General features: G+C 35.3%; 1 protein-coding gene across 1 annotated transcript; it reads left to right on the top strand.

Moving 5' to 3' along the window:
* Nucleotides 1-1014: 1014 nt before the first annotated feature.
* LOC123553317 (uncharacterized) lies at nt 1015-9195 on the top strand. The gene is made up of 3 exons (XM_045343056.2): nt 1015-1600; nt 8000-8128; nt 8534-9195. The coding sequence occupies exons 1-3, from the start codon at nt 1357-1359 to the stop codon at nt 8947-8949; spliced, it is 789 nt and encodes a 262-aa protein (XP_045198991.2). The 5' UTR covers nt 1015-1356; the 3' UTR covers nt 8950-9195.
* The last annotated feature ends 4141 nt before the right edge of the window (nt 9196-13336 follow it).

Raw genomic sequence — 13336 nt, 5'->3', positions numbered from 1 at the left:
TATCTATTATGAAATGGCCGATCGAGTAATAGACGGCTACTAAAATGACACCGAGAGGCGGCTTCAAAGTATTGCAAACTTGAGTTGTCTTCTTTCTTTAACCATATTAAGTAAAAACATACTAGTTTACATTTCAGTGACATACTGATAAACATTTCAGTGAATGTTAACTTTTACCTGACCAACATATTACTAACTTATTTGTACTTTACAAACTAATTTATTGTTTAATATCATTTGGTACATTACACGGTCCAAAATCTCAGTTTATTCATAATTTCTCATATTTTGTATAGTAAGGGCACTAGAACTGTTAAATTTTATTACATTTTATAGACTGTCATTAGTTTAATCGTACGATTTGTCTATTTATTTAGAATAAAGACTGTGTATATTTGTCGAAATTTACTTTTGACAATTTTACAACTACCATTATATTTGCTAATGCACTTATGTTCAAAATTCTGGCTCTATTTTCACGTTCTGATTAGATATTTCAAGTATCTCCACTATAAAACCCCATGATTTCAAAACATCGATTTCAAAATTTCTTAAATGCCCGTGCCAACCTTCAGAAAGGAAACATTTAAACTTTCAATTGCATTTTTTCGTTATCTTTAATTGGCAAGTAGCGCAAGGCTTTCAATGATTCTCTATACGTATTCAGTATAAAGTAACAATAAGTGTATTTCTCTAAATGGGCTATTATTTCAAAGCCAAAAGGTTATACATTTAATTTCGAATTCATTTTACTTTATTATATTTCAAATAACTCTTTCGTGGAGTAGATAAAGTTTTGCGAATAAAAGGGATTTATTTTCTAAGGTCGAAAAACTTTCAACCATACGTCATTGGAATCAATAGAAAGTCTGTAAACAAGAAGTGTAAGATAGAATTTATCACCAACTAATTAGGCGTGTACGGGGAATATCGTTTCGCCTAAAAACATTTCTTTGTCTGTAAATCCAGTGAAAAGGACGTTGACTTTGGGGGAAAGACGAAGACAAAGGGATTACAGGATATTGTGCAGTCATTATTATCAGATAATTTCATTCATCAATAAAATTTGAAATACATACGACTGTAAGACTGAATAAGGACAAGAAGACAGAAAAGGGCAGTGAAAAAAGGAAAACATGTTAGTCACATTCACTTCTATAAGAACTTGGTATTGATCTGAATATCACAGTAAGAGGAAAAACAACAGATAATTTTGAAATAATATAATAAAACTTAACATTAACTTCATCCGAAGAAGAAAAAACATCAGGTGACATATCAAAAATAACAAAAATAAAGGAACTTTTAAGAATTGAAAAAGATAATTTAAGGAACACAACTGTTCTAAAGCAAGCCATGACTTTAACAACTGCGGATGCGGATGTTGACAGGTATATCAAGGAAAGTTGCAGAAGCTTTAAAGAATGCGAGGTGAAGAATACGGCAAGGAGGAACTCCTTACTCAAGAAAACTCTTGGGATCGAATCCGAGCGGAGGATAGCTAGTGCCAAATTGTCCAGAGAGGAAAGGCAGTTGAGAGAACAACTTAAACAGATGAACATTGAGAAAGCGAAGAACCACATAGTCCACAATTTAAGAGGTAAGTATTAAGATTTTTTTTTCTTAAGTTAAAGGTAATCTGTTTGTTTTAAAGTAATACAAATAGCTGACGCCGTATGACCACTTCGTCAGCATTAAGACGGTTGAAGACCCTGGTAGTAGTAGACCGTCCGGTCATTACCTCAACGCCAAATTTAATTTTGAAGATGACCGGCTCTTCAAATGGAAACATTTTAATCAGCATGGGTTTAATTTTAAGGGACTAGAATTTCAAAGGCATTGGCCGTATTTGCCCCCAATCATTGCAATACTTGGATACGAAGAACCTCAAGGTCGGACACGCACATTTAAAATATCAAAATAACCACACTTTTCAATATCTAGCAGTTTTTTTTTTGTTTGTTCGGGTATAAGCCATACCAGCACAATATATGAGCCGCGCCATGAGAAAACCAACATAGTGGCTTTGCGGCCAGCATGGATCCAGACCAGCCTGCGCATCCGTGCAGTCTGTTCAGGATCCATGCTGTTCGCTAACAGTTTCTTTAATTGCGATAAACTTTAAAAGTAAACAGCATGGATCCTGACCAGACTTCGCGGATGCGCAGGCTGGTCTGGATCCATGCTGGTCGCAAACCCACTATGTTGGTTTTCTCATGGCGCGGCTCATATGTCTTTTAGCTACATTCCAGTTTTTAATGCTGGACGATCTCTCCATGCATTATTTTAGACATGCACGGGCACCTGGTCGAAATAACCGACCTTTGCAAGCCAGCTGGGTCCCGTTGTTCGAAACTTTAACCGGCTGATAAACTAACCGTCTGTTAAATTTTTATTTAAAATATTAGTCTTGGTGGGAAAAACTTGCATGGTGTTTTGCTTTTACTGCAAATACTTTTAGTGTACATTATCATCAATTCATACATTTGTATTTTTAAGTCTTCTAAAATGTCATAATATAACCCTAAAGGTTAATCAACCGCTTAATCGCCTGTTAAAGTTTCGAACAACTGGGCCCAGGTTCAACGGATGCGTTCTCTTTGGATGTGATTTTTCCTGTGGGACCTCTGACATTGTTTTCTTCTATGAATTGAATCCTCTTCAGCGTGTTTAAATATATTTCAACATGGTTCTGCTTTATATTAATTTGAGCATATCTGACCTTTTGGCAACAGTTAATATCTTTACTTAAATTATCAACTGAGGACTAGCCAGGACTTTTATATATCTAATGAATTTGGCCCGGTTGAAAAATGTCTCCAAACATAATCCAAGTGTATCAGTTACATATGTTTCAAAAGAAAGAGAAAAAATATACCTTGCGCTTTCAAGTTTCCGCGCTGTCAGTTAACATAATATCAAACTTTTGTTAATGATACGAAACACTGATACGAGTAAATAATCATTCAATCACTTTAGAATATTTGTCAAAGATAGTGTTCAGGGATGGACCTTATTTGATAATTAAGAAGTTAATTAAACACATGAATGCCTTTTTTTAATAACTGATTCTACAAAGGTCATGCGTAACATACCACATTAAGTAAGAATTTTGATACAGTCAATATGAAAATGTTATAATCATAATAGCTGTAGTTATGTTGAATAATGTTGAACAAAGAATGCAATGTTAATTTGAAATTATATTATGCAATGTTAATTTGAAATTTTATTATATATAATAAATTTCGAAACAACATATAAAAGTCTTACCAAAGTTTAAAATCAAATTGCTTGTAATTGCTTTATGTGTAAGGTGATCACGAATAGTAGTTGTTCATTTTTTTTTTGCAATCGTTTCCTCATGTTGTACTTTCTTAGATTTAACTCATACGAAGAAAGGTTACTGCGTTGTATTGCTTTTTTATAAAATGAAAACGGAAACGCTTCACTTACGCCTAGGGAAAACAAATTAAGTTTAATAGTAATTTTAAAATATTTTATGAGTTAGTACTAAATACCAAATATCATGAATTGCCCTTTTCCTGGCATAAAAAGTTATTGTAGGAGATAAAGCCCTTTTTGCTAAAAACATGTATTATGGAAGACATTTAGCATCTGAACAAGTCCTGTTATATTTCATTCATGGTGCCTATATAGCAGAACCATGTTTTGATATATTATCTAAACACGAAGACCTTCGAAATCATGAGATTGGGTATTCTGTGCATGTTCAGCGTCTTTTTAACAACTTTTAAGTCTTTTAAACGACGGTGTCAAACACATTACCCAACATTTTAGTGCAGCCTCACTGGAATATCAAGCCGTATTCCCGAACCAGTAACATTGTAGTGACTACTGGCTTACCAGTTCTAAAACGTCCCTTTTAATGCTGAGCGTCAACCAGGTGTATGTGTCACAGCATTTACTACAACAGACAACGACTAGGGACATCTCACTGCGGTGAATTTTAACCGCCCTTTAAGCGAAAAAAAAACCGCTATTTCCGAATTTCATACCAGTAACGTTTTTTTATGCGTAATGTTAGAAATGCAATTTAAACAAAAATAAAGCCTTTTGAAATGACAGCCTCTAGAATATGTTCGATCGAACTGACAACGGCTTAGATTTTATTTGTAACTGATATTGAGCACAATTTCCGGAAAACATGCAACATCGTTTGAATTAAAGTGACAGCAGAAAAAAAAGTATTCCATACGCAAAATTTGGTCCAATATTTGTTTACATTTCATGTCAAATATAATTGGACGTATTCATAAATATTTCAATAATGCACAGAGTCCGATAAAAAGACAATAAAAATAATTGACCCGACGTCTCAATATTTGTAGAGACCAAATTCGATAGCCTTTGAGCAGTTAAAAGTATAGATCTGTTTACAATAATTGAAAATAAACAGGCTTATTTACGATACTACCTTTCTTTTATTTAATGGCACCAGACAATGTTTGTCACATTGCCAATGCTTGTTGCGTCTGTGTATAATTAAACCAACAGAGGGGGCGTCGGGATGTTTTCCGATGTATCATTTAGTTCAATTTTCAATTAATCCCTATTTATTTTGAAGAAAACGTTTAAAGCTCTTTTGAACCATTTACTATTCTGATTCAATAGGAAGTGTTGCTGTTAGCGGGACTAGAATCTGTGGTGGTCAACTGACCGTTTATACAAATGACCACTAAAGAGACTTTTGATTCACGAGGTATCCACAGGTTCTTTGATTTTATGTTCCAAAGAACATATTCAAAATACATAAAAACAAAGCCTAAAGATTTTGTAATACATTGTACAAAACTGAATAAAAATGATATCTATTTTTAAAACTAACCTTATTTTTACCCTGTTTCATTTACTTATTTATTTATTTATTTGGATTTTATGGCGCACCAACACAGTATAGGTTAAATGGCGCCAAACAGGACTACAAGTTTTGGTTTCACATCTCATTTACATCGAAATAAAAACATGAGGTATGGAATCAAAATTTGCATACCAGTTGGAATCACAAAATTACAGCAAAACCAAGTGTTAAGACCCTAGTAGTCGCATCTTACGATCATAGGTAAGGCAGTTTTTCCAATTCTTTTTCATACACAGATCGTCCCAGAACCACATGGGGCGTGTTTCATTTACGTCCTCAAGTTTGTTAGATAAAGGCATAATACTAATGTAACCAATAAATTTTAAGAAAGTATCACAGTTGTGAAATAAACAAAAATACGTTGTTAAATACAAGGAATAGCTTCTATGTTCAAAAGTGGATGTTTTGAAACGTGGAAAAACTCCCGCAGAAGAATTTGCCACGGGAGATTCGCCAATACAACGTGTGGAAAGTACTCCTCCGACGGAAAATCTTTTCAAAATGATTGTCTTTAAGTATAACAATATTTAAATAAGGTAAAACACGTCCTTTTACACTTATTAATCAGTTGATAAGTCTGATGTCGGCGCCGACTGGTTTTACTAAATGTTGGAGAAAACCTCCCGTCGGATCGTAATAGAATTGCGGGAGAAAAAAGTACTCCTTCGGAAGAACTATCTTAGATTATTTAAAGTATAACACTCAGTCATACTTTGTAATCGGGTATGTTTTCAGATTTCAAATTTCAAAAAGGAATGATAGCTTTCTGGATTTGCAAACTAAGTCCAGAGACTAACTGTGATAGATTCATTCTAGGATACCTATTGTTACATGTTTTTGTATCTTATTGAACATATGAGCCGTGCCTTGGGAAAACCAACATAGTGGGTTTGCGACCAGCAAGGATCCAGACCAGCCTGCGCATCCGTGCAGTCTGGTCAGGATCCATGCTGTTCGCTTTTAAAGCCTATTGAAATTGGAGAAACTGTTAGCGAACAGCATGGATCCTGACCAGACTGCACGGATGCGCAGGCTGGTCTGGATCCATGCTGGTCGCTAACCCACTATGTTGGTTTTCCCATGGCACGGCTCATATTGTTCTTTGTTATATATAAACGCAGTAACGACTAAAGTAAGGGGAAAATCTGGTTGTAGTTCATAAACATGTAACACTTGAAAAACATGAATAAAGTTGAATAAGCTGAAGTAGACTGACTGACTGTATACACAAAAACTACCCTTGTGGATTATCAGGTGGTATGTAAAAGTACAACTAGTCATTTCACACTGTTAACATTTCAAATTGGATCCAAAAGCAGTATAAAATTGACATTCATATTTCATATCTGTATCAAGAATTTTATTCGTTAAAGATATTCTGCACGCTTGTTAAATCGGAGGTAACGGCATAATGTCATTTATCCAAAATAACGTAGAATCAAGCCTGGGCTCGGTATACGGAAATGAAAATCGTTTGATGAATAAATGGCAACCCATGAATTCATTTAATAAAACGACAGTGATACTATCTTTTTAAAGATATAATACGATATTAAAATGTTTGGCACGTTAAGTAGTTTCAGATAATGTCTTACAATTAGTGTTTAATACACCATATTACTCACTATGTGGTTATTTAGGAATGTGAAAAGATTTTTCATTGTAGAAAAATTCTATTCACGGAAATGACAAAAATTGTGATTTTCTCATAGACGTTATGAAAACTTGTTTGAGGGTTCATCTAGAGAAAAATATCATGCACGCGATCCTGTCTTTTTATTTGTCAAATTTTCTAAGTTTATTCTGAATTACGTAAGTTTTAAAAACTCATTGTCCGTAATCCCATGGAATTATCTTCTTCTTTCCAAAAAGGCCAAGATGCATTATATTTTCGTTAATGAAAAACAAGAAGTCAAATATCTAATCGAATTTTAAATTTCAAAAAAAGCAAATTCTGATAAGGTGAGATATATCTTTTCCGTGGGATAACATATCTAGGTACACCTGAAGCCCATCGATTGTAATGTCAAGAAGGGAATAGGTATGGGAAGACTGGTTGAAGGGTTCTTTTCTCACATGTGACCCAACGTCTATCAGAGCTGTTTGTTCTGCATCATCTGTATATTTTACATCTATAAGCATCAAAGTCACTATGTCCAATATCCTGTTCATAGCTACTATCCAGCTTCCTTTAATATCCATTATGACTGGGAAAGAAATTTTTAAAAAGAAGTGAAAAAAAAAATGACGAGTGTGATGTAAAAGGGCAATCAGTCCTGGCTTTAACCAGGGATCCCTCGCTTTCAGAGCGAGTTCTGTACCTACTGAGCTAACTGGCTGCCTGACACATATTCTCCCCTAATATGCCAGGTTCTAGCCCTACACAAATCTCCACAAAGTGGAAATTCTGCATTGAATTTCAAAGATAAACAAGCCCTACTTTGGGTGCAACATGTCGTAGGGTGAGAAACATTTGTAGTCAATCTGGGACTCGTACCCGTGGGACCCCTCGCTTGCATGGAGAGTTTACTACCGACTGAGTGTACCGGCTGCCTGACATTTATCCTCCCCTAACGTGACCATGTTTGTACCGCGACATACCTAAGTGCAGTTTGTTATTTTATTCTATAAATTTTCTGTATAAAGATCAACGCAACCAAGCAACGAGTCTTTTCATGAGGTAATATATACGCAACACCTCTCATGCCCCATATAAAACAAATGACTGGCGGTCACAAGCCGCCAAAGAGATGTTTCTCAATTTCTGACCTTTCAAGGGCATGAGTTATCAAACCTACAAGAATTTCTTTTGAACAATCATACTAGACTGAAAGTTTCAGAAATCAGAACTAAGATTGAATTGAAACAGAAGCAGACTTAATATATGATATGTTGTTTACAGAGGAGAAAACAGAATTATCTAGTGTCCACCATTAAGATATTTCATATAATCACTCCTTAAACTACGGAGATTCCACAAGCAAAATATTGTTCATGTGTTTGTTAAACCAAAGAAAATAAATGATTTTGATTGAAGTTAAAGGATTATTTTCAGACTCGAACTGATTAAAATGATAAAACACTGAGCTTTAAAAATGATACAATTTTTATTTTCAGACAGTAAGAAAAAGAAGAAGGTTCCAAAGATACCTGAAGAGCATGCGCTTCCTATAGAGCCATATCCGGTTACATTCAGAGCACACACACCATCCCCAGTGGATCTTGACAAACAGTTGGAGAGTGCCGGTACTTACTTTTCAATACTTATCAAATTCGGTTTGTCATCTGCAAATGGCTTGACATAACTAAAAGACATTAAATAAAGAGACCTTAAGATACCTTAAAGACTTTAATTGACAAAACTTTTCTTGGTAGACTAGACATTCGCGAGTTTGACCGCGGTTTCTATGGCCCTACCTAGATTTTTATACTGGTCTGAAATCTGAGTTCAAAAGTTCGAAACAATCAAATTCATTATCGTTAAAACAATAAAGACGTTTATAACATTATGGTACATTATGTAAAATTGCATGTGTATAATGCAGTTTGGTTGTGACTACCAAAACTCGAACGAGTATAGCTAACACTACCAAACAAGGCAGCTCGATAATTTTAAGGGTTTGTTTTCAATGTAGTAATCCTTTATTTCAGGTAAAAGATATGTTGGGTCCAGAAGACGGAGACAGTCGAAAGAGTTCGAAGATTTGTCCCTAGACACCGAGTCTGGGTCCTTGTCACATATTGAAGAGCACGCACACGAAAACATTGGAATAAGACCGCGTGTGTATTCCATGTCATATGCTCAAAAGATTATGTCGGAACACCATAATTCACCAAGAGTGTCACCAGATTTAAGGCGTAAACTTCTCAGCAGGAAAAGTGGAAGGGGAGGTCATTCAAGTAGCTCTTCAAAAGAAAGTTTGAATGATAGCACTGAAAGAATTACCTCCCTTGAAGACTTACATTGGATCGGAAATCCGGAAGCAATTCACTCAGTCAGACGACCGCGAAAAAAAGCAGACGAACTAGAATTAGAGTCAGAAATACATAAACTGACAATAAAATGACGTCAAAATTTTTAAGAAGTGGAAGCTGGTGAAATATGTATATATTTATATACAGATATGATGTGCCAACAATACCATAACAGTTTATGACCTGATTTGACACATTGCAGTATACATAAAATAATTTACAATCTTACGTTACTTTTTATTTCAAATATATAAAAAAGATGTTCAGTCGATGTTTAGTATCTGATTAAATGACAGTTGTTATATATGTACATAACATTAATTATAATTTTAACTGCGTTTCTGTATTTTCTTTAGGACATGTACGTTCTTTATTACTGGTATGGTGTCTCGTAAAAAATATCTGAAAACTTTTAGAAAGAGCAGAAAATAGCATTGCACAAAATCCTACCAGAACACAAACTAATCACATTTTTGTAAATGTTCTTGATGAAGCGTAATTTTGTCAAGTAATCAGTTAATCTCTGCCAAGGAATCTTTATCTTCGTTTAATTTTCTTAAGAAACAAGTGGAAATCAAACTGGTCCTTTCTCGGATTTTTTGGTTTTGTTTTTGTTGGTTTTAACGTCATATCGACACTACTATAGGTCAATGGCGACTTTCAAGCTTTCAATGGTGAGGAAAACTCCAGGTGCCCTTCGTGCATTATTTCGTCTCAAGCGGGCAGATGGGTAGAACCACCGACCTTCCGTAAGCAAGCCATCCCGGCTTCCTCACATGACGAATTAAACGCCCACAATTTTCTTTTGACATAAGGTGGCGCGAAGTTGTTGATCTTAACTGAACTCTTATTAATGACAAGTGCAAGAAGATTGCGCTCCCTTGCTTTGGCATCCCCTCCACTTTCACTATGAGTAAGTAATCGTGCCCACTTTAATTCTTGCTGCCGGAATCCTAAGACGGTGCCCGATTGTTGTTTTGTGCGTATGTGTGCTTGTGTGTCTGTGTGTCTTGGGCGGTGCACTACAGTGTTGATATATCTTACTTGTCTGTGTTTTGTCTTGTACGCGAGTGTCTGCGCTGCTGTGGTTTACGTTGTAGGGTAACTGTGATTAAGGAACGTAGCATTCCCTTTTGAATGTTCATCCTTGTTCCACTTTCCTCTTCAAACCTCCACCCCCCACCCCCACTTCCTCCCCCTTTTTGCTTAAGATTAAAATGTACTTGTTGGATTTTTGAAGCAACCCGTCTATAATATATTTCCGTTACAGCTTCTTTTTGTTGTGGGCCTACATTGCAAATGCGAGGCTCTGAGGCTCTGTGCTTCAGAGAAATCTACCCTTACCTACTATCTTTTATAATGTTTTTGTTCTTGTCTTGGGGCTTTCGGAGACGGGGTCTCTTTGCTGTATACTTTGAGATGCTTTAATATATCAATAATGCTACCCGCATTTTGCTATGACAAAAGAAGGGTCTGCCATGGCAACATGCCAAGGAGACCCAATTCTTCACAAGAGTTGAGATAGATTAATAGGTGTGATGAATTCACCTTAACAAGTCGTTACATTTTGTCAGAATAATTTTATTTTTGATATATTGATAATGTTACACATAAGCACAAATAGTGCTTGACTCCCTTTTCATGCTATAATTGCTATAATGATTGTTGAATTGCTGTTAATAATAGGATTTGGGTCATTTGTTGCTAATTTGGGTTCTTTATGTTGATAGCTGGATCCCAGCATCACGCATTACAATAGTTAAAGGGAACCAGATATTTGTTAGAGCAAGTACTCGTTGCAAAACCCTATGTATAAATGTAGACCAGTCAGAAACAAGTTCTATAAATAGCACCAATCAAAGCTCATGTCTACTAAAGTATGAATAGGTAGATGGATGACAGAGAGATAATTCTGTATCCAGCGATCGAAGAAGATACATCGAGGATGCAACTAATAATTTATCCCAGTACCTTGATGAGGAAGTTATTGCAACTACACTGTCAGGGCGGATAAATTATCAAAAATAAAACGTTTGAAGTTCATAGACTAAAGAAGTGGTGCAGAATTTCAACAAGGTTTCGAGCTATAGGGCCAGCGCATAGGAGTTTTACCTTAAGGATAATTGAATGCTATAGACGATAGCAAATAAAGGCTGAGCATCGGAAAGCTGAGACAGAGACCCAGAGTTTGGTAATCTACTGAGATAGTAGGAGAGTTCCAGCTTATAGACGAGGTTCAGCGTTGTTGGCGAAGTACAGCCAAGGCATCAGGGTTATATCTATATGGTTGTTAAATGCTACATGAGATAGCATATAAGCGCTGAGCATCCAGGAGTCAGGGCAATCTTATTGAGTTACAGTTTTAATTAACAGGACATAAGCTGAGCATCTATGTGATAGGACTCGTACGTTGTTATTCAAAGACATAGTCTGACGGGAACTTTGAGACAAAAAGACCAGTCAAGTATAGTATCTCCAGCCTATAGGAGTTTGAGCTGATTTCATTAGTTGAAGATTAATAGTTTGAATGATTTTTGACTGATCCTTGAAATTATCTTGCTCATAATTGAAATCATTTACGAATCATTGGTACACGAAGCATTAAGGCAAGGTAGCCAGAGGAAAATTTTATATACGAGATATTTGGTCTCACCAGCTCTACGTTTTAACAAATGAAATTCTATATCGTTTGTCAGCTGGTCTAAGACATAGTCACCTTAGCGATTGGACCAATTTCTTTGTTCGAGATACTAAAGGCGTAGGCAATTCCATGGGCAATATAACTCGTATCTTGACACTTTTTAACAAAATACGTTTATATATATTTACAGGAAATTGACCGAATACACAATAACGCACTATAAGTGCGTGATTGGGAAAGTCAATGCGCATGTCAGCTCCGACATCTAGTTTAATTTAAATTTTCACGGAGCAGTCTTTCATTTAAATCCCAAAATCATTAATATCATATCCTATCGTTGTTTTGTTTATTCTGTCAGCATGTCGGAATATCTTTTATAGCATATCAGCGTAACGTTACTTTAAAAGCTAATAAGCATTATATTTGTAGCATATCGATGTTACTTTCATGCAAATCTCATTACTTTATTAGCAAATCAACATTACTTTTAGCATATCTCCATCACTTCATACCAAAATTTAGCATTGCTTTTAAATCATATCGGAATTAATCGTACAGCGAAATGTTGCAATTTTTGTGACATATATCGGAGTTACAATTTTTACAGAAAATTGGGGATTATTGCAAATCCATCATTACATGTCGGCTATGCGATTGCAAATCGGTGTTACTTGTTGCACACAGTGAAATTACAATTTGATTTGGCTTTAGTTCAATATCTTATCTAACTCAATTTGTATAAATTAAGATACAACTGTCAGAAATCATTGCATTCGTTTAAAGTTTGAACTTCGCTGCACTTGTGCACGTAAATTTGTTGGTCTTATTTCATTAGGTGCTATAATTTGAGTTAAATGGTGATAAGAGGTATGTGGCTGTCTTAAAAGGTATTGATTAAGCCGAGTGTTTGTCTTTACCTTCAAAAGGAAATCCGCTTTCAAATGTTAATAAAACTAAACAGTGAGATTACTAAATGACACCCCTCTTTTACTTCTAAAGGTTTTTTCTTTCCATTTGTCTTTAAAATTAGTTAAACTGAATGTTAACACGTATTTTGTATCATCAAAGAAAGAGGCATTGCAATGATTGCCGGGTAACGTAACGAAATGGTGACAAGGCATTTCTTGACCAGCCCATAAGACGAACGGCATGTGCCCATACATGTTTGATTCTCATACGATATACATGTAAATATTTGCAAATGCGCCGTTTAGCTTTCAGTAGCCGACTGAAAATGTGTTTGATCTATTTGTAACAGGACTGGATAAAGAAAAGACCTACTGGACTTGTCGGTGATTTCATAAGCTTCTCTGACAAAGATTTGTTAATTTTCTATCATCATTTATACTGCAAATTGCCAAAACAATAAGTGTAACATTTAACATGACTCCTTATATAAAAAGCCGGTCAATATTTTGTGCTATTGAGGGGACTATAGTTCAACACTTAATTTTGCTTAAAATACACGTGATTTCTGATGTCATGTAATAAAACGCATGCCGTTGGAATCGCATGCCGGTCAATAGTCAAAAATATTTGCCTTCGATCCTTCGAGCAATATTGACCGGCAAACCATACTTAACAATTAGATAGACACAAAACTTGTTTTATATGTTCATAAATTATTGTCAAAAAGAGCATTATATTAGGCATACAGTAATCTCAATAACGTTACATTCCTTAATTTTACATTTATATGAGTCATTCATGAAACGTAAAAATACACTTGGACGTTTCAAGTAAAACTTTAATCACACGGTCATATGTAACTCGGTAGAGTTATCTCCCTTTGGTCTGAATAAAATTGACGAAACGGGATAAAACTAGCAATAAGCCAA

The sequence above is a fragment of the Mercenaria mercenaria genome, chromosome 4, assembly GCF_021730395.1.
Source record: "Mercenaria mercenaria strain notata chromosome 4, MADL_Memer_1, whole genome shotgun sequence".
Classification (NCBI taxonomy): Eukaryota; Metazoa; Mollusca; class Bivalvia; order Venerida; family Veneridae; genus Mercenaria; species Mercenaria mercenaria.
Note: the sequence above shows the minus strand (reverse complement) of the source record. Positions and strands in the feature narration are given on the sequence as shown.

Coding starts and splice junctions, on each gene's coding strand:
- LOC123553317 (XM_045343056.2), top strand. CDS start 1,357: ATGACTTTAACAACTGCGGATGCGGATGTTGACAGGTATATCAAGGAA. Junction 1,601..7,999: donor CATAGTCCACAATTTAAGAG/GTAAGTATTAAG, acceptor TTTTATTTTCAG/ACAGTAAGAAAAAGAAGAAG. Junction 8,129..8,533: donor CAAACAGTTGGAGAGTGCCG/GTACTTACTTTT, acceptor CCTTTATTTCAG/GTAAAAGATATGTTGGGTCC.